General features: G+C 39.8%; 1 protein-coding gene across 1 annotated transcript in view; it reads right to left on the reverse strand.

Moving 5' to 3' along the window:
* ulk4 (unc-51 like kinase 4) overlaps positions 1-22,234 on the reverse strand; it is a gene marked incomplete at both ends in the record, with an annotated part of 69,140 nt that overhangs the window by 15,862 nt on the left and 31,044 nt on the right. The window contains 10 exons of the mRNA XM_083990312.1: positions 5,645-5,750; positions 8,027-8,075; positions 13,215-13,307; positions 14,427-14,610; positions 15,123-15,174; positions 17,835-17,929; positions 18,529-18,580; positions 18,960-19,016; positions 19,352-19,473; positions 19,668-19,801. Coding sequence (XP_083846438.1) covers positions 5,645-5,750; positions 8,027-8,075; positions 13,215-13,307; positions 14,427-14,610; positions 15,123-15,174; positions 17,835-17,929; positions 18,529-18,580; positions 18,960-19,016; positions 19,352-19,473; positions 19,668-19,801 — 944 coding nt within the window. The remainder of the gene's footprint in view (positions 1-5,644; positions 5,751-8,026; positions 8,076-13,214; positions 13,308-14,426; positions 14,611-15,122; positions 15,175-17,834; positions 17,930-18,528; positions 18,581-18,959; positions 19,017-19,351; positions 19,474-19,667; positions 19,802-22,234) is intronic.

Consider the following 22,234-nt stretch of genomic DNA (forward strand, 5'->3'; position numbering starts at 1 on the left):
AAGAAAAAAAGTAAATTAACACACGTAGTCAGAGAGAGCTCCGCCGCTCTCTTTATTGTTAATGGACAGGAGCAACAACCAAAAAAAAGAAAGAAAGAAAAAAAGAAAGAAGACGTTTACTGTCAGTATTAACGTGTGAAGTTTGTGATTATTGATGATGATTTGATCAGATCTGATCCGGGAACATTTTGTTTTGAGTCCGTCCACCTCACACACCTTGTGCGTGTTGAAAGTACGGTAAATTATCGGCCCAAGACCGGAGTCAACAACATGTTGTTGTCAAGGTAACGTGTCGTGAGAGTGGGTAAGTGCTGTTCCATTCATGTTTACAGCATCTGGACCCTCACAGACTCTCACACTCTGTCACTTAGAGCTGACGATTGGAATTGGGCCTTAATCTCTTGTTCCCTTTGGCCTGTTTTATAGATTTGGGAGTTGTGCTGGATTGAGATTTTGATATGTTTACCCATTACAGACTGTCTTGCTGTCTTTTCAGTTTGGAATGACTCAGCAACTTGAAAGCCTATATGCTTTGTTAAATAAGTCTGAACATTTGTCGTACTGTAGCATCTACATTCGAGTCATTTTCCAAGTGTCCTTGCATAAGTTCCACTCACATTGTGCCAGTGCTCTGACTCAGTGGACATGACATGGGCATTTCAATAAAAGTAAACCATAGAAGAGTCCTGAAAGGCATTCACACTGATTCCACTAAGGTCATACACATTATGCAAAGATTTCTAATGGGTTTCAAAGAGAAAAAGGTTTGACTTGACAGAGGCTAGGAAGTTGCAAAACCTTTAGATAAATGATAAATAATAAGGCTCACAGGCTGTATTTCTTCTGAGCTGCTAAAGCCATCTGGAAATCACACAGTATAGGATTTCCAACTGCAGTCTCCACTTTGCTTTTCCAAAGCACCGTACATTTATGCGTTCTTGACCCTCTGAGGGCACCCTTGATTCAATCATGCTCAACAAGCAAAAAGCTGCTACAGAATAGTCACACAAACTTTAAAGAACACATTTAACTGGTTGCTTTTTTACATTCATAGGTCATAGACCTCCTGAGGTCGGGAAAGTGTGGGAGAGACATTGACATCCTGGTGATGTCTTGAGCACAAACAGTTCACAAAGTTCCCTGAAAACTAATTTAGATAATAACGTGAGCAGCAAACACAGTAACCTTTTAATTCACAGAGCACTGTGTGCATGGACTCACATCGATTACCATCCGAGATTCAAGAAAAATTACAATGTTTGGAAGAAATATTGTAGAAGAATTGTAAAATATTAATGAATGTTATTGTGGTTTGCCTCGCATTCAGACAGACACACACACAGACACATTACATGGTTTTTTTTTTACTGTAGATATCTTTTGCAGGTACATGTAAAATGTTCATCATTTCATGAAAGAGCACCCAATATCTCTGCATTAGTGCATCATTATATTGTTGAATGTATTTTTAAGGTGAATAGTATTGGTTATCAAAGAGACAGCTGTTTTATTAAGTCAATACTAGCAAGTCAATTTTAAACATGTCACATTTTTACAAATGACACTTGCATAATGTTAATGCTACGGGAATCTGAGTGAAAACCGTTGTGGTCTGTCCTATTTTGGAGTTTGGACTCTAACTAGGTTAAAAATAGACACTCCACAATGCTTTGCAATATCATCTATTTATAACCAGTGTAAAATGAGTTCTACAGGGAATCAACAGGATGAATGGCTCATATCATTACTGTCAAAGCTGAGTAGGAAAGTTTTCTGGGGAGAGAAAAACTAAAATAATGACATGTATTTAATGGATAATGTTTCAGCTAAATTATATTATGTAGATTTTAATAATGATGTTCCCTATTAATGATTGTTAACAAAATGTACACTGGCTTCAGAAAGTATTCAGAGCCCTACTTTACCTACTCAATTGTGCATTATTGTGTTGTGGATTTAGTTTTAATTCCATGAAATTCCCATTCCTACCCTTCAATCTACACTCATTATCCCATAATGAAAACATGATGAGTCTAGACATTTTAGCAAATTTATCAAAAATTGAAACCTGAAAACTCTCATTTACAAAATAATTCAGCTACTTTGTTCAAGACCCTTTGGCAGCATGCAGCTACAGCTTTGGGTCTTCTTGGGTAAAAGAAAAAAATGCACAATTTATCCTGTTCTTTCTGGCAGATCATCTCAAACTCAATATGACTGAATGGGAAGCATTTGTGAACTGTCATCTTCAGGTCTCTGCACAACATTATCATGGCTGCGTGCTTCAGGTCAGTGAATCATCACCCAATTTTCATGTCATATGCACACAAGAGTAGGTTTTTCTGCGGGGACCTGTCTGTATTTGGCTAAAGTCATCCCTCCCTGAATCCTCCCTGTCCCTGCTGGTTGGGAAGCCTGAGCGTGATACTGCCACCACCATGCTTCACCGTACGGATTGTACTAAACTCGTGATGAGCAGCGCCTGATGTCTGCCAGATAAAGCGTTTGGAGTTCAGCTCAAAGAATTTAATTTTTGTCCAATCTAATCTGAGAATCTTTGTGCTCATGTCCTTTAAATAGCATTTGGCAAAGTCCAATCAAGCTGTCATAGGCCTTTTACTTAAATTGAGGGAGTGCTGCTGAGACAGTCATCTTTCTGGCAGTTTTTCAACCGCTGCAGAGGTTCCCTGCTCTGAGCAAACGTTGATTTCTTGATCGTTTCCCTGAACGAGGCACTTCCTATCCGGTGACTCAGTTTAGCTAGAGGGCAGTCATGATGTTTCCAAACTATTCTATTTGACAATTATTCAGTCCACACTGTCCTCCCAGAAACACTCAAAGCTTGAGAGAGGGTTTTGCACTTTTGCCCTGATCTAAGCCTTGCCACAATTTTATCCCAAAGGCCTACAGAGAGTTCCTTGGACGTCATGACTTAGTTTTGGATGACGAGTGTGATCTATGAGAAATTATGCATGCAGATTTTTAATAAATTTGCCAACATTTCTAAGACAACACACAATTTCCCAATGTCATTACTTATTTCAGTGTATAGATTGATTGGTAAAATAATCACAGCTTACTTATCCATTTCAAATGAAAAATCTTAAGTCTATATACTGTATATATAAAAAGAACTAATATTTCTTACGATGCAAAGTGTACCAGTATCAATGAATCTTTGAGGAGCACAAGTTGAGACAAACAAATTTATTTTCGTGTCATATTGATTGCAGTTATGTAAAACTGTCAATTTAGAACCTCTTGGGTGCTTGCTAATATGAAAACATTAATATGGAAGATCTTGGTGGTATAAATTCTGCCAGAGGGCATAATTATTGATTGGACACATATGGACATGGTGTGGAAGAACCATCATATAACTTTTTAGACATTGTTAGGGGAAATGACCTGAACCCAATTTGAAATGGCAATTTATAAATGTGAGTGCCACAGAAACTAGATAACACTGGCACAGAAGCAATTACCTAAAAATTCCTCTGAGCTTCTCACAGAAGGTCAAGAGAAATAACAAGGATTGGTGACGGATCAAACCCGGTGAGGAACCTCAAAGACCTTCAACGATCCTGAAGACACAAAGCGCCCCTGAAGACTTTTTAAAATTAATTAAAGGACAAGCTTGCTTTAATCAAGTGACACCTTGTCAGCACCACAGCCTTAGACCAAGCTAAGGAGTTGGGATGTCCTTAGTCCAACATTATGGCTGTTCTACATGCTCTAGGTGTTTGCTTATTAAATCATGCAGTCTGCCTGTCAATGTGCCCACAAAATGAGTTTCAAATTCACTCTTCGCAGAGGAACTCTAGGCTTTGTATCCTTATAAAATCAGATTACAATATTGACTTTCTATATTAGTCTCTTCTAAAAAAAATACAAAAAATCATTTGAACTTTGTTTAAGTAATCAAGAATTCTCCCCCTCCTGCTTTCTATCGCTTCCCCTCTCAAATTGTCTCTCACTTCAACCTCGAGTTTTCTCCTCCGTCATCTCATCCCTCTCAAGCAAATGCACCACATTTCACCAAGTCTCGCTCTCTGTGTCTCATTCTTCCTCACTGTCCCCTCTCTGCTACCCCTTTTGCCTCCCATTTTGCTTTCCTTCTTCTCCCTCATGCCTTTTTTTTGCCATCTTCTTTCTCTTTATGTTGTTCTGTTCTTCCTCCCTATCACTGTCTCCCTCTCTTTGCTCCCTCTGTCTTCAGTCCCCAGGGGGTATTATCTCAGTCGGAGGCAAATCTGCCCAATTATAAACCTCATCTCCTCTCTCTCTCTCTCTTAGAGACACTCACATAAACTGGAAGCTCCTGCACCCCCCCCCCCCCAACACACACACCACATTTCCTCTCTGTCTCAAATATATGAGCACAAGCATGAGCACAAATACATTCACACGAGCACAAAAAACCCACCTCCCTATTTTGAGCTTCTTCTCTGTCTATTTCATTGCCTCCCATGCACACACACATGCATACATACACACACACACACACGCACACACACCACTCTTCCCCTCCTTTTCTGTCACACCTTAAAAAGCCAATTATACACGCTTCCTCCCTTCTCTTCTCTCCTGCTCCCTTCTTTCTTGCCATCACCACAGTGATCTGGAGTGAACCACAACCCACAACGAAAAGAGGGGAGAAAGAGGAGAAGAGGAAATAGAAGAGGAGCACAAAATAGAGGATAGGAGAGAGTGTAAAAAACGGGAGCAGACGAAAGAGAGGAGAGGAGAAGACTGGCAAAATGTAAGCTGAGTAGACTGGAGGAGAGGAGAGAAGAGGAGAGGAGAGGGAGATAGCGTTAATTACCCGGCCAGTATTAGTGCTGGGTTGACAGTTTCTTGTTGAGAGGAAAGCTGATTGGACGATAATGATGCTGACTACTGAACTGCCGTACTGCTGACCCAATGGAAGTAGAGGGAGAGGAAGAGTTGGGTGGTGGTGTTTTTGGGGGCTGGGGAAAAGGAGGTGCAGAGCAAAAGATGGACAAAACGATACACAAAATAATGAGTAAAACACACACATACACAGAGACAGAGAGAGAGAAAGAGAGGGATAGAGAGAGAGAAAGACAGAGAGAGAGAAAGAGAGAGAGAGGGAGAGGAGCAGCGGAGTTTGTATTTTTATTCTTATGAATCTCTTTAATTTAGTGCATTTGTTCATTCTAGATTTAGCTGCATCTCAAGCTTTGTGTCTAATTATTCCTTCCATCCAATTCAAGTCAAAATGTTCAACTATCTCTTGAGTCCTCAATTTGGCCTAAAATGACCTGTCATTGGGTAATTTGTTCTGGATGCAAAGGAATCACTTTGAATCAACAAGAAAGCATGGCGCATACACACACACACACACAAACACACAAACACACACATATGCAGCTAAGGTTGTTGACCTGAATAAGCATTATGCTGCGTCAGGACAGCAGGCTGGGGAAAACAAGATGTCAACAAGTAACATTACAATAAGTAATGCTAGCAGACTGGATACATGGCACCGACAGTGAGGTCAATGACAGATAGGCCTCACTGTTGTGAAGACAAGCACACTACAAGACAAGTCAAGGCGGATCCAAAAGCTGAGGAAACCAATAACTTTCCAATACATAATATATACAGGTATATATTGTACCTTGCTGGTGTAATGTCTCCAGGTCCAAGGTTGTGTCTCCACTAAGGTTACACAGCAAGGCAACTGCATTTTGGACGATCCCACTGGTGATATTACTACAATTAGCCTAGAGAAAGTATGAGACAGAGAGAGGATACCTAGGTTACATGTTATCTTTCAGCATCCTGTATATATATATATGCATATTTTTTCCAAAGTCAAATACAGTATAACATTTCAAGCATCTACTCTCTAATGTCAAACAAAGTGTGGGGACTTGTGATAGATCATGGAGTGAGAGGTAATATAGTGGACTTCCACACACTGGGAGCCCCATTTATCAATTGCAAAGTTTCTGTCATATTTTCATTACAGTACTTCACAGTACATAAATCTTCAACATATTGAACTTACTGGAAAACCTATGTGCACGGCACACAACCTTTAGTTCCAACCGATAAGTCCCCATATTACCCCCCATGGAACATTTATACAGAGTGAGTTGGCACCGTCTCCTTTAAGCCTTAGTGATTTACTGTTTCAGGCATTTAACCTAGTGCTGTTCCTGGAAGCTCAGACTATGTATGTGTCAAGAGAACAAGACATGGCATAGCAGAATGAGCCTTTTTGCAAAGCTGTCCAAGGGTTTTTTTTTGTGTTTTTTTTTTTTCCACAGGCTGCCCTTAAAGACAAATCTGTGAAACCGTTTTTGGCAGGACACCACAAACAGCAGACAAGGTCATTTTTTTCAGTGCTGTGTCATGGGTCACATAACACTGACGCGAACCAGCAAGAGAAAAACTCAACATATACAGCAGGGATTTATTTTACCATTCTTTATTCTAATTAATTTGAAAACTGTTATTAGAGCACAATGTTAGACAAAAGATCAAATTAATTCTGTCTGTCAGTGGACGGTGGTGTTTTGACCTGTGTTAATAGATTGTTTTAAAGAGAAACGAGGGGCAAGCCTGTAGTTTCAACATTCCTCCCACTCATAGATCTTTGCACTCTCCCTCCTCCTCATTTCATTTTCTTCCCTTTGCTCTCCTCTTCTACTTCTTTCTCCTCCTGACAAATCCTTCCCTCCTTCCTAATTCACTTCTCCTCTTCTCTTCTGCCCTTGTTTCTCTATTTGATCCTCTCTGAGATAAACCATCTCTGCCTGCAGGGTCTGCGTGCATCAGTGTGATCTGCGTATGGGCTGATAAGCCTGGATGGTGCTCATCATGTACAGTAGCCTGAGGCTGAAGACAGTGACATCAATTCACACCTAGGACAACTTGCCTGTCAGTGACAACACACGGCTAAAGCTAATTTATTTGTGATCTTTATGGACTAATAAGGCATGAAAGGGCTTGATGTACATCACTGAAAGCATCAATCTGGTAAAGAAAAATGAAAAATGCCAAACTGAAATGATTTTTACCGTAGTGAGCACTGAATGTGGTGAGAAATACTGGTGTGCCTACAGTACAGTCTAAGTGAGGTTAGATTTGTAAAAGTATTTGACTGCAACCCACTCTGAATAGTCTTCTACCCCCTCAGGCACAGAAACCAACCAATTAAGACCCTGGTTTCGCTGGTTTCCTGAGGTTCTTTTATGTCTGAAGCAGAACTACTTCATCATCTAGACAAATACAATTAGGTGAGTTTCTCCATGACAAGTGTGATCACTAGTGACAGGTGTAATCAATCCAGATCAGAGTGTTTCAGGCAGCATAAATCAATCCAAATGTGAGCAATACAGACGGCACTAATGGATCCTGACATGACTGGTTCAGACAGGAGTAAACAATCAGGAGAGAAGTTAATCAGGCTGTTGGATAACAGTGTTTAACATTCTGCATCAGCTAGTCAGGGCTGGACGGGCAGCCAAGCAGAACACTGATTATTAAGTGAGAATGTGTGTGTGCAAATGTGTGTGTGTGTATATAAAATTGTTTGCCGCAGCACACGTGTTTTGGTTTGCTGAAAACAGATTGTGCTGTGTTTGTTGGGGGGTGGATAGATTGTGCATATGCAAAAAGGGTCAGGTGAAATAAATTGTCTACTGGAAACGTTGTTATGCTTCGCTGATAACAGACAAGTGCGGTGTGTTTGTGTGCAATCTTAATAGTAGACTCCATATTCCCTCTCTATTAACCCTTCTCCCTCTCTATTGCTGACCTGCCAGTCAATTACACCAGCCCTCTAATAGGTCAACACCACTCAGACTAATTTACATAAATACATCTATAAGGGTTAGATGGAGTGAGAAAGGAAAGAGAAGCAGGGAGCTTCAAAACAACTGAGCTTTAATAAACAGAGCAGAAATTATACTGGGTTTCACTTGCTGTTTTTAAGATTGGTACATATACACTGGCTGGAAAAGAAATTGTTGAACTGAGATTGGTTTCTTACCATGATGAGCTGAAAAACAGTTGGTAGGATCCTGCTGTGTTTGATCAACCTGAAAGGGACAGAGGAAATACATATTGGAGCAGTGATAGGAAAAGGCGGGTAGAGGAATTAATTTAATTTAGTGGCTATTCACTGCACTGTTCACACACAAACAGACACTGGGCCATTTCATCTTCATTAAGGTTGGAGTTCCGGTACAACGACTCCTGTCTGGTACCGGTGGAATTGGTGAGAGAGGAGAAACGAAAAAAACAGACGCAATGAAAGCAGATGAAGTGAAAGGAGGGTGGGAGAAGAGAGGGAAAGACGAGAGGAGGAGATGAGAGTTAAGGGGAAGATCAGGTAAGGGGAGATTGCATGTGGCGATGAGGAGAACGGAGGGGGAAGGTTAAAGGGGGAGGGGGGGGAGAAGATTTAGAGGGACAACAGGGGGAGCACAGAGGGGGAGAAACAAATGGGTGTGAGGAGGAAGTAGAGAACGAAAGGAAATGAGTGTTCTGGATAAATCCAAACTTGTGGAAAAGCAGAGAAAGAGAAAGAGATGTGGATGTCCACAGTAAATTACAAATGACATTCTCTCCACTTGTTCACAACCAATTACTCTGTAGTTGGCATCTCTCTACACACACGCACACACCCATGCACATACGTATTTAAGTATTAAGTATTTAGGCAGCAATGAACAAAGCCAGCTGACGTCAGACAGGTGTTAATATACTGCGGGCAACAAAGCCTGTCCACTTGTGTGAATATCTGTTGATTCTAATTATGATTTATAGTTTCTCTAGCAGGCATCAGACCACTCAAACCTTTATTTTAACAAGCTGATTCAACACTGTCTAACTCAGCTTCCAGCAATACAAGGTTTTAACAAATAACACCCTTGGAAGTCCTCACAACTTTTTTACTTTCCCTTTTCACAAGTTATAGACAGTTGTCTGCTTTATATTCAGTGGTCTTATATTTAGCTTTTTACTTGTTGCATCAGATTACTTTTGCTGCAGTCCTGCAACCTACTTTTTACCCAGGGATCAATACCACTTTGATTTTATCTTAATGTGTGCTGACATATTCCCCACACCATTACACCAAAATTCTCAGCTCAAAGTCAGCATCTGCAAAAGAAACTGTGATTTATTGGCCCAAGCAGCTGCTTCAGTCCACAGTAAGCCTTGAAGATCGTGTTCCTAATATTCCCAACTCTTCAATGTTTTAGTTTGTAATACTAGAAATGGATTAGGTCATTAGATTGTTAGACTGAACCAATTGCTGTTGACAAGTCATTGAACAGGTCATGCTCATCTCATCTGACCCTGATCGATGAGATATTTGATCGAGAATAATAATGGTGATGGAAGCTTGCCGTTTCATGCTACAATGTTGGAGTCAGCCACAATCTGGATGCTGCCATTAGCACATCCAAAGTAAGAGCATTCACATTTTTAGGAACTACAGTATGAACAGTGACCATATCTGTTATACTGAGAAGACTCACTGTGTGTAGGCTTAAGGAAACATGGAGCTGTGTAGCTGACCAAACCTCTGTAGTAACCGTTTTGTAAGAGTCATGATGAATGAATCCAGAGCTGTATGGTGTATGTTATATTACACACGGTAAACTGTGTTAGTTCCTTCACAATAGTGCAAATGCGTGTGTATGTGTTTGTGTGTGTGTGTGTATCTGTTTGTGTGTTTGTACATGATGATGGATGGCCTCCCATTAGGTAGGTGACAGGCTGAGAGATGAGAGGACAGGCCAGGCCGGCACGACATGATAAACTGGACCACCTTTAAACCACCAGCCATACATCAATAGACATTACACACAACACCATGCACTGGACAAACCAGAGCACAATAGACTGCCAGTAATAGAACAAACACAGATAAGACAAACCTTACTGCATCAGCCATACATCATCAGCTTTGAACCAGAGAATACAATAATTATCACAACATGGATAACCACTGTAGTGAATTAACCTTTGCTCCACTCTGTTCAGATACTCCTGTTAACTGTCAGCTAACAGTTAAATCTCTCAAACTCAATATTAGATGATTCGGAAAGGGCAATATGGCCCTTGTTACAATATGTCAAACATTCAAAAGATAATAAACACCAAAGATAAAGTCAAGGAGTATATTTTAGCATTTGGAGGTTTTAGTCAAATTAGCCTATATCACAAGATACTGGAAAGTCCTCCCTGGAGGTTGGTCCAATTATTCAGAAATGACACACCTTAATGAGTTTTTGTATCATCTAAAGAATATTTTAAAATATTTTTTCATGCATTTACTCACTCTTGAGAGTAGCCCAGTAAAACAGGCTGTTACTTGCAACAGCATCATTTTAATGCATGAAAACGACCACCTTGGTGCTGTTAAGAGCTAATGATTCCACTTTTCTCTGGTTTAGAGACTTTCTTGTCCAAATGACTCCAGCAATTTGATGATGTTATGGCTTTGCAAGGCTGAGACTATGTCAGGCTATTAACAAATGATGAAAGGAAAGCACATGAAAACACACAGGTAAGAATTATTAGGAATGGCAATATATTTTTTGTATATACACACATATAATGCAGCCACAACACAATAGCCAAGCTAGTTAAACTACAAGAAAATACTATCTTATACTACTTGGTTGGTTAGCGGACATACATGGTTGGCCACACACATACAGTGCACACACACCCACACACACACACACACACACACACACACACACACACACAGCATGAGGTTCTTTGGCTAAAGGTCATAGTAAATGTACTTGTTTGAAGGTGTGTCTGGGCTGTGATAATGCAGAGAGAGACAGCAGGCTGCCTACCCAACGTTAATGTCCCCAATTTACCATCTAATTACTGCACGGCTGGCTTCATAGCCACACTTATCTAACCAAGACCCAGGCAATTTAATTTCTGATTGTATAACCGCAGTGATGGAGGGAGAGTTGTGGAGAGAGGGCACAGAAAAAGAGAGAAATGTGGACTAATGTTAATAAATTAGCGATGGTGTGAGAAAGAGAATGAGGGAGACAGAAAAAAAATGTAAAATATTGTTAATAATGTCAGAGGAAAGAAGTGAGGGAAAAACAAAGATGTAGAGAGAAGAGTGCTGACACCAATTTCAAAAGTTCACGTCACTCTACTTGTGTCAAGGAAAGAAGGGGATGAGGAATGAGGGAGGAAGAGAAGGATAAGGACGAGAGGGGGTAATATTCCTGATAAGAGAAGTAGGGGCACATTCACCAACGAGGGTGAACTGTGAACTGTGGGAGGGTGGGAGGGACGGATGGAGATGGTCGGAGAGTGGGATAATGGTGATAAGAGGTTTATTGAGTTATTATGGCTGAAGTAGATAAAATAAGTGGATGGAAGAGTGGAGAGAAATGGAAGGGAAGGACAAAACAGGCAGTTCACAATATTTCTATTGAAAGACATGAGATGAAACACAGAACTACATGTGTTTGGCCATGGATATTTTCATGTTGATTGTAATTTTGTGGTTTACAAATTGTGAATGTGTGACTCTATTTTAAAGATGTATCTTGCCTTGTGTACAGCAAGCAAAGTTTGTAGACACATCCAGTAATTATAATGTACACAAGTCTCCTAATCCCACAAAAAAACTGCTCATGTGAGGCATTGCACCATTTTTCGTCCCACTTTTACTCACCCTCTCTTCAAAATCAGGAGGTGATGCAGACATTCATGCTGCCTCACCCATTGACATTTCATCCCTCCCTTCTCTCACCCCCCCCTCCTCCCTTTGTCAGCATTTTCCCTCATTACAAGTGTTTCTTCCCATCCATCTTCCTGAATCTCCTTCACCTTCCCTGCTTCCTCCTTCCATCCCTCCTTCCACCCCTCCATCCACTCCTTTCCCTCCTACTCTCTCTTTTCTGCACCTTCCCTTTCTGTGTCTATCAACAGCTGAAAAGAGGAGACAGATGACCAGAGAATCAAGACTTACTGACAGCTGCTGTCAGAACACATCTATCAAGCACACACACACACACACACACACACACACACACACACACACACACACACACACACACACACACACACACACACACACACACACACACACACACACACACACACACACACACACACACACACACACACACACACACACACACACACACACAGGTGACTCATCTCATGGTTACAATGGGGATCAGCAGATTGTCTCTGCAACAACACACACATCAATACTTTTTTTTTTTAATTCTGGTGTCAGGTGACTGCTTCCTCAGGAAATATTTAATGTCCTCCTGAATAGCAAATTACTTCGACATTATGCAGCAGAGAATCTTACTTTAATGGCAGCAATAACTTGTGTCTTTAGTATTGTACATTCAAAGTGTGTGCAGTACACTTTTTTTTAACAAACCTCTTCAAGAGTAGCGAGTGCGCCAAGATATATCAGCACAATATGTCAAGTCTTTAAACATCTTAGCTGATGCAGCACCTTATACTGTACCTGCTGCTAAACTGATTACTAATGTAGAAAACATTGGCTTTAAGAGGGGTGAAAAGGGTCTCGTTCAATGTAGATCACGATCAGTGGCGCAGCTGTGCTGATGTTGCTATTAGCACTGAATGTGCATCAGCTACATCAATAAATAAATTATTATTTGTGCATATGCTGGAGTGGGAAAATAAATCACTGCCAATGGTAAGTTTCTGTGTTTGTGTGCACACTTGTGCAGGTGTGTGTGTGTGTGTGTGCTCGGTTGTGCATGGTTGTGAATAAAAAACAGTTAGTAGCGATTCAGAGTACTGAGCTGGGGAGTGACTGGCCTTGGCATTAAAACATTACATATTGAGAGTCTAAAATGTGCCTGTGTGTATTTATGTGCAAGACTGCCAGGACTGCAAAACATTTCAGTCCTACCAAAGCTTGGTCTTGGATGTAGAACAAGAATAATGGGGTCAAAACTATTTTCAGTCAACAAACGTCTTGTCCACATAAACTTTGAGTTACTAAAGGAGGAAATTAGGTGTGTTAAGAGGTGGGAACAGCTTCAATGGATGTGTAACATACCACCTGTACATTATGATCATACAGTACTGAGAGTGGTACAGTAAGGTGCAGTACAGTAAGATTTTTGGATGATGCCGTAACAGTTTTTTGCTCTTTCTGTTTGGCTGATTGTGTCCGACTCTGTGTACAGTACCTGCAGATCTGGGTGCTGTGTTCAGTCATTGACACCAGCAGTTTGAGTGCGTAGAGTGGGATCGGCTCTGCTGCTCGAAGAAGAGACTCATACCTAGACACAAACATTCGTGAGTACAACATTTGGCTTTGGTAGTGTTAATAATTTATGTACTGTTCTGATCATTAGTAACAGAGTGTAAACTGAAACAGATCTGAGGAGAGGGGTGGAGGAGAGGGGGAGGGGAAAACCAGAGGTATAATGGGAGAAGGAGAGAAAAAGAAACGTGGGAAGAGGAGCAGAGCAGAGAATTTAAGGAAAAGGAAAAAGAGGGAGGAAGAGAAATAGGAAACTGAACACATACGACAGCAATAAGAGAGAAGGACATTTTAAAAGAGGTCAGTAAAAATAACAATGGTATAGGAGCAGACAGTATACAGCCACATAGAGGCTGTCAAAGAAAGTGAGAAAAGCAGACAACAAATGTCAACGTCTATTTTTGTATTCTTGTTACTCTGTCATGACATGAACTTCTGCAAACTGTATGTGTCTGTCTCTGCTCTCCACAGACTGCATGATCATTGGCTGCCAACACTCATAAAGATAGATGCTTGTCAGTTGGCCGTATCTCACAAATACTATGATGTGACGAGGACCCACAGACGCAGGACACAGAACAACTCTGCATATTCTATTCTAAAGACCCAGAGGTCTTTTTGACTTTTTGATGTCAATAAATACTTACAGTATATCAACACTGATATATAAATATATGTAGAGTTGCCTTGACTGTACTCTTACCTGTCTTTGAAACCCCAAGATAGTAGGAGGGCTCATTGAATTTATAAATTCCTCTAAAGCTCTATCAAATGTTGTCACCGAGATACAAAGGCTTCATGTATTTTCAGCCTTGCAGTTGTCGTACTCCAGCTCTTTCACTTGAATTATTGTTGAGGCACAGCTAGTATTTGCCAAAAAATGGTGGGATACTTGCATAAACAAGGATTAGGTTGACTACAAAAAATATTCTTGTCAAAAGGGGGTTAAATGAAATGTGGAAAAATAACAAATAACATGATAATGATGGTGATCATCATTAATAATATGTATTTACATCTGATTGTAGATGCAAATAATGCCACTAAGTGTCACAGGAGACTTATCTGTTCCAACAGATTAAAAAAAATTGACAAAGCAAACCAGAAACAATGTCATGCTGATAACCAGACCAACCTTGGAAGCAGAGATTTAGTGATGAGAGCCAAGATTTGACTGTGAGAGTTTCCTTTGTCTCTTCTTTCTGCTGCCCTCTCTCTTCCCTCTGTCTTTTCAACTTCATCAGGACCATCACAATCTTGGACCAGCAGGACGAGACTGAGTTCAGACAGCACCCTCAAAACAAACACAGACCACTCCACTGTAACAAAAAGAGAGAGAGAGGGAATATACAAAATGTTACAAGGCAACATTAAACAACTGCATACCATTTTTACCATAGCTTTAGAAATGGAAAGGAATTTTTTTTGACGAAGAGCAGGAATGGTGTCTATGATAAAATACAAAATTTGGGATATTTTGACCATGCATGCAACTGAACATCACAACTGTCTATAAAATACAAAGTATTATATATATGTTTTACAATTTTTTTGGCACCTTTTCTTTTCTTACTAGACACAAACAAGACAGACAAGACTGGCAAAAATGCAAATGTCATTGGAGTTGTGTGGCATGCACTTTAACAATTTGGTCTACCCCTATCTTTCTAAACATGTCCCATTTCTTCCACTCTTTCCCATTTGCTCTGCTCCTTTATCTTCCTCACCCCCTTCTCTCTCAGTCTGACATTTGCTTGTATCTTCACATCTCCTCTGTCTCATTTCTTCCTCTCACTTCTGGCTCTAGAAAACAAGCAACCACCTTTCTTACCATTTCTGCTGAAAGCCAGTGTTGTCAGTGGAGGCAGGATGGCATCCACAACCTTCAAGAGACACAAATGGACCAAAAGTCTTTACACATGACATTGTAAAGATCCTTTATCACAATACTCGATAAGAGGCTGATTAACTACAGTAAGGAAGCAATACTAGAATTAACTAACACTAAAAGTGTTACATCTATTGTAATAGTGGAGAGAGATCAGGTAAAGAAATGCACAAAAAGTGCATAGTGTTAGTCAGGCATGTTAGGGGGCTAGATACAATCAACTTGCTGAAAACGTGAAATCAAAACTATTGCCAATCTGCTGCAGACTTTTCTTTTCTTGCTTATTTTCTTTCTAAAAGTTCACAATCAATCTCCCTCTTGAAGATGAATAGTATAAGTTATTTAATTTGGTCCCATGTTCTCTCATTTGAGGGGAAAGCCAGTACATCAATAAAAGCAATCAGCCTTTCCTCTGAAAGCATACTTAATATACAGCCAATCTGAAAACAGATATATTTTTAGATTAGTCCGTATAAAAGACTCTGTGCTATATTAATTCTGTGGGCATCAACCACACAGACCACTGTCAGAGGATCAGATTACTATGGAAATACACCGTTGAGTGATTTCTTTGATCACACACAGGCACATGTACACACACACACACACACACATGTACCTCTGCAACTTTAAAAGCCTTTATTTAGGCATGAATCTGTATTGCATGAATTTGCATGATTACTAATATTACCATAGAAACAACACTAATGCTGAGTGAGTGTGTGTGAGGTCATTACATTGAAGGCAGAGAAAGAAAAGTACAAAGGATGCTGTCCACCACTTAATGGTCTGTGTATTAATATCACAACCATCAAAAGACTGGATGGAGTGTGTGTTTATGTGTGTGTGAGGCGGGGGGTGCAGTTTCTCTGAACTGTTATCTATGGGTGACATGTCCCTCCACTTTCTGAAATCCTTTCTTGTTCCCATTTTTCTGTTTTGGCTCTCTTACATAGTAATCCCTCCGCCTCACAGTGGTACAAAAAAAATGAATGAATAAATAAAAATGTAAAATTAAAAAAACACAGGAATAGTAACTTGTGATGAGTTTCATTCAGTTTGTTTTGCAGGTCCAAAAAATACTATTTTATCTGTTTTCTTACATGAGTAGGTAAGATGCAATGTTGCGTACACCTTATTTTACCTTTTGTACCATTTGCAAATCAGAGGCAACAGCTGGGCTTCTGAAATTCACCTTCTGTTACCAGTAAACAAACCTCATGTCTACACTCTTAATTAAGCAGTGCACACAACTACACAGTTTTAATATACCTGCTGTACTGAAGCTGTTGCACAAGATTAATTCAATAACAACTTAGCCATTGATAGCTAGCAGCTCCTGGATACAGGAGCCAAAATGACAAATATTCCACTAAACAAGTTGACTAGCTCAATTTAATGGTCTTCAATAGCAGTGAATGGAAAGGGCTACTATACCAACATTATAAGTGTATTGCATCACAATTATATGGTATTATTTAGTTTAATTAGTTTCTGACTTGTTGAATATGCTAATGTGGTGAATATTAATGAACCTACCTCAGTGGCTAACTGTATACAGCATACAGTGCAATAAAAGCATGCTTAGTGATTGAAATCAACTGTTACTTGGATCTATTACATATCTGCGTAGTCTGTAAAATGTTTTATTTGTTTTTCCGTATCGCACATAAAATGGACTAGGAATTAATTGAATGCCTTCTTGGTTTTAAGTGAGAAAGTGGCTTATTTAAAAACAAGTAAATAAATAACTATGGGGGCAAAACGTACTGCCAACTTAAGTCTGTGATGGGATTCGGGGCCGTGAACTAAAACATGAGTGTGTCTCCTTGTCCAGCTGGCAATAAAAGTTAATCTGAGCTGGCTGATGGTAATTAAAGTGTCTTCCTGTGTTATTGACTCTCAGCAGGAACGAGAGTCCTCTTTGCTCCTTGCCTCTATTCCTCATCTCTTTCTTTTCTCTCCCTCCATCCTGTCTGCTTCCTGCTGCTCTCCACTTCCATACGTCAATAGTCATTAAACACAATCTCATTGTCCCACATGCACATACACCACATACACATACGCACACACAAACACTCATGCACAATCACAGACACAGACACAGACATACAGACACACATACACACACACACACACACACACACACAGATCTGATGCGGCCCTGTTGGTTCAATAGTTGATTAGTGTCTTGCCTATTAGCCCACAGGTTGACCCTGTGTCCTCTCATCACTAATGGACAGGTTTAGCAGACTAGAAGACACACAGTGAATATCAAACAGAGGACCAATATAAGAAATGGACAAAAATGGGTGACATTCATGGAGACATGAACATTAATCTGACAGTTTTTATATCCCTCCATTGTTTTCTCAAGTGTTCTATCACAGCAAATCAGCTAATGCATTACATTTCTAAGAATACCAGGATGATGACAACTTTTCTCCAAAGTCCTGTCAGAAGTAATATAGTGATGTTGAACAATCACAGGATAACTGTTCTATATTATTACTTAATAAAACATTTAAAAATGAGTCAGACAGACAGACAAGTAGCTAATGACCCTGAAACAGACCGACAGACATAAACATTTACAAACACTGTGTATCAGGTAGACAGACAGTGAGTCAGACAGAAAGTCCGCTGCATACTTACAGCTCTACGGTGTGGGGTGATGAGACCCTGGTGCTGACTCAGCACTTCCACAATGGACAAAGTTGTCCTAATCATCTCCTCACATACAGCTGCACCTAGAGGGATTCAAATATCATTCAGCTCTACTAGGGTGACCCACAGGGTGACCAGAAATTGAATCCCCTGCACAGACATCTGGGTCTTTTTCCAATGATGAATAAGCAGCTGGAGTATGGTTGATTTTACAGCCCCCTCAGCTCCCACAGATGCAGAGCGCTGTGGCTGACCATGTACCCTGAACTTGCCTTGTGCACAACACATTTGACTTTCAATGCCACGTCTCTCTCTTCAAGGATGTACACTGTGTATCTGTTTCTCTTCTTTTCATCCATTTATCAATATTTTTTCATATGAACCAAAGGTGTTGAAATGTAGCCCTAACAAATAAACATCATTTGTTAAAAGGTATGGGCTTTTGCAGGCTTCATTCATTTCTTTGAGTCCTAATTAGATCAGGTGAAGAAAACATACTGTAAAATTCAGTTCAAAGGGAAAAACAGCAGATGTAGAATTAAGTCTAACATTCAAGAATCTGTTAATATAATATGATTGATAATTAATATCATTATTATAATATGAGAGAAAAGACAACACTAATTGTATGAAATGTGATGAAAGTGCACTAACAAGTGCAGTAATTGAAAAAGTAACTCACCCACAGCACTGGCCAGATTTGTTTCACTGGACTCTAGAGAGGTGATATAGTTCTGAGAAAGAGAGCATAAAAATTACACATCCCATTAAAAAAATGCTTTGCAATGATGATAATTTTACTGCGTCACACCTAGCTAAGCTCAGTCATGTACTTATCACCATGTGCTGCTATGTGTTTCAGTTAGCCTTTCTGTTTCACTACAAAATATAAATGTGCTGCGATGGAAATCAGTTGTTTTTACGTTAGGCTAATTGTTCTACTGGCCTAATCCTGTGGGGATGTCACTGTATGTTTTAACACGTCAACGATGTTAAGATTCAAAATGTCTTAGAGCATCATAGTTTTAACGTATTTGTAAGACAATCATTCTCATGTGAAGACCGACAACTAGTCCACAATAAAACAAGTAGTCAGTATTAGCAGACACTTACAAGCAGCAATCCAACTTGAGCCACAAACTCTTCAGTCACAATTTGAGATCGAAAGACCTGTGAGAAGACGATGGCACGATGGGAGCAAAATGGTCAAACTTAACAGAAGAGAGCAGTGTTACATTATTGTCTTGAATGCCTCTATACACAAATTCAAATGGTCTATCAACTCATTATATATTTGTTACCAGGCTCACCCACCTGGCCTTCAATGCAAGGACTAAAAATGTTTGGTTAATGAAATAATTGACTTGCAAAACAGATGGACAAGGCTGTGTTCAATGTTAACGATATGCATTGGTAATTTATAAGAAGGTCTGTGTGGATAACCTTGCAAACAATACTGCTAGAACATTAAAATGGAAAAGTATTCCTTTTTTGGTCCTTCTTACCTGTGATGACAGAAGTTCCAGCACCACAGACATGGTAGGCAAAGTGTGTTTTAGCTGTCTGCTCTGAGCTGTAGATGGGTGTCTCCTCCCGATCACATCTCTTAATGCACACAAGACGTCCTCTAGAGAGAGGACAGGAGACAAGACAAGGGGATATAAGATAAGGTAATGGGTTACGTACAAAAGCATAAAGCATGTCTGAGTTTTTTTTTGTTTTTTTTATACTTCAAGCAAACACATTAACATTTTCCCATTAAGCTGAAATTCTCTGAATGGTTTTATAGAATCCTAAAAATACACATGTATCTGTCTGTACCCAGTATCCGTGGCACAGTTCTGCTCAGATATGCAATCAGCAAGTCCAGGCACTGAGACAAGTATCCTGATTGACCGGGGTTCTCTCTGAGAGGTCGGGTTTTGCGCAGGTCTCTCTCCAGGTACATCACAAGTCTAAGGAAGGGACACACAGTCATACAGTAGAAAAGACAACTTATTTTCAGTTCTGTATGTAGTATTATGACAACATCAATGCATCATGAAGGCATGGATTTTTTTTTTCTCTACTCTACGACTCATTAGTAAAAATGATTTCAGTCAGTAAAAAGTAAGATTTTGACAGGGTGCAAAAGAAAAAAAGACAGGGCAATGACTCTGGGCAAGAGAGATACAGACAGATAGGCTCACAGTTAGAGAAAATTTTCATTCTCATCAGACTCCATGTATTGAACAGTAATCAATAATATTCTATTCACAAATTCAGAGCAGAACAGAAAGGTTACCGCACTGTTAACTGATATTCATTACTGACACACATACACTCACATGTGTGTGTATCAGGACTCACATAAGCAGAAGCAGAAATTAATGCAGACACATGCAGAGAGATCCTGAGAGGTCAGATTAGTCGACAAATATTGATTCCAAGATTTACAGTGGCAATCGTGCAGAGGGTTTGGGAATCATGCACTATTCTGCCTGATAATGATGCAGCTAAGATTTACAATCTAGTGTTATGGTTAAATGTATCTGACATTATCATTACTATTTTAGGGATCCAAAGCATTTTGTTTTTCCAATTTCCCCTTTAGTGTTGCAAAAAAGAGAAGAAAAACAAAAAAAACAAATCCTAACTTGGGTATTATTAATATATACCTACAGAGTAACCTTGAGCTCTGTTAATAGTGCTAGTCACAAAGGTAAGGAAAGTTATTATATCATATTTTGTGGCCATCAATCTAAATGTTGTTTTATTTTATTTATTTTCAAGATATATCTCTTAAAAAAGTCTGTTGAAGAGAAAGTCACTGTGTTTAATTAACTCACTAGTCTCAATTATATTTATTTTCCAACATCAACACAAAATGCTTATCAGTCTACCTTCCCTGTACGTCTGTAGTTATTGACCTGTCTGTCTCTCTACCCAGCCCTTCGCCTTCTTCATGTCTGTCTGCCAATTTGTCTCCCTGCTAGACTTGTGTCTCTGTGTTCCTCTGTTAGTCTTGCAGTCATTTTTTTCCAGAGTGCTAAACAGAGACAAACTTGCAACCTCTCTGTCAGTCACTGTGGGAGACTCACAAAGTAGTCACACACAACTGACCTACAAGTGGCCTGCCCTGGCTGTGTGTGTGTGTGTGTGTGTGTGTGTGTGTGTGTGTGTGTGTGTGTGTGTGTGTGTGTGTGTGTGTGTGTGTGTGTGTGTGTGTGTGTGTGTGTGTGTGTGTGTGTGTGTGTGTGTGTGTGTGTGTGTGTGACTGAGTCTGTTGAAAGCCATCTCACACCACTCCCAATGGCAATCTTGACACTTCCTCAGTGAGGCCTGCACAAGTTTATCTCATATAGACAATAACAAATACACGAACACACACACATTTTCACACCACTGAGGAGCTAATTAAACACAACGTGTCTGGGCGAGAGCAGGACTGAGGCAAAGACGCGTGTGTTTGTGCGTGTGGTTGAATCATCCAGAGTGCTCGGTGGGAGAGAGACAGGCAGGTCAACTCTGACAGCTCCAGCACAGTGAATAGAGGGAGAGCAAGTGAGAGGAGAGAAATAAAATGTATGTGAAAGTAAAAGACAGGCAGACAGAGGAAAAGAGTTGAACGGGAAGTGAGAAATAAAAACACCCTATTTCTGTTTTAGGGTCATGTGTAAAAGGAGTTTATGTTAAAAAAGGAAGAATGGTCCAATAAAAAAAGAAAATCCTAAATGAGGCAGTTTTGCTGCTACATTTCCATTTTCTGCCACATACTGTACCATTTCTGTATCACAGTTGAGGAGTATACGCCAGAATATCACCAAAAGCTCTGGACAAATCAGCCAATTGGAGGAGAGTTTTGGAGCCTCTCCTCTGATCATGTGATCAACGATCAGTAGACCGATATTGTGAAAAAGATCAAAAGCTGAAAAGATTATTTGAGGTCAAACAAAACACTGATGAGAGTTTCTATTATAGATCGAATAGAAGCTGGTGTTTTTCATGTAAAAATGTGCTGAAACCAAATCCTGCAAGATTCAATAGTGGTCCAGAGTTGTTGGTGACTGATTCACTGTAACACCCTAAAATTACATAAATATAGAGTTGTGTATTTCTTTTGGGGATTGAGTCTTTCACAGAATTTATTTACTCAGACCTACAATTTCTACCTCTGAGTTCATGCTTGAGTACAAGTGTAAATCTGAAGACATCCCCTCAGGGTGGTCTTAAGATATGACATTTAGAAGGCCAAAACCGTGTTTAGTGAGATCACTGCAACCTTTAACTATGACCTAATAAATTGTATCAAATTTTAAGGAATTAAAGGAGTAACTGAGATACTGTGTTTATGAATGAGACCGGCAGACAAAACCGTGGTGTCATGGCTGATTCGACCCTTTGACCTG

The sequence above is a fragment of the Trachurus trachurus genome (genome assembly GCF_905171665.1).
Source record: "Trachurus trachurus genome assembly, chromosome: 16".
NCBI classification, from domain to species: domain Eukaryota; kingdom Metazoa; phylum Chordata; class Actinopteri; order Carangiformes; family Carangidae; genus Trachurus; species Trachurus trachurus.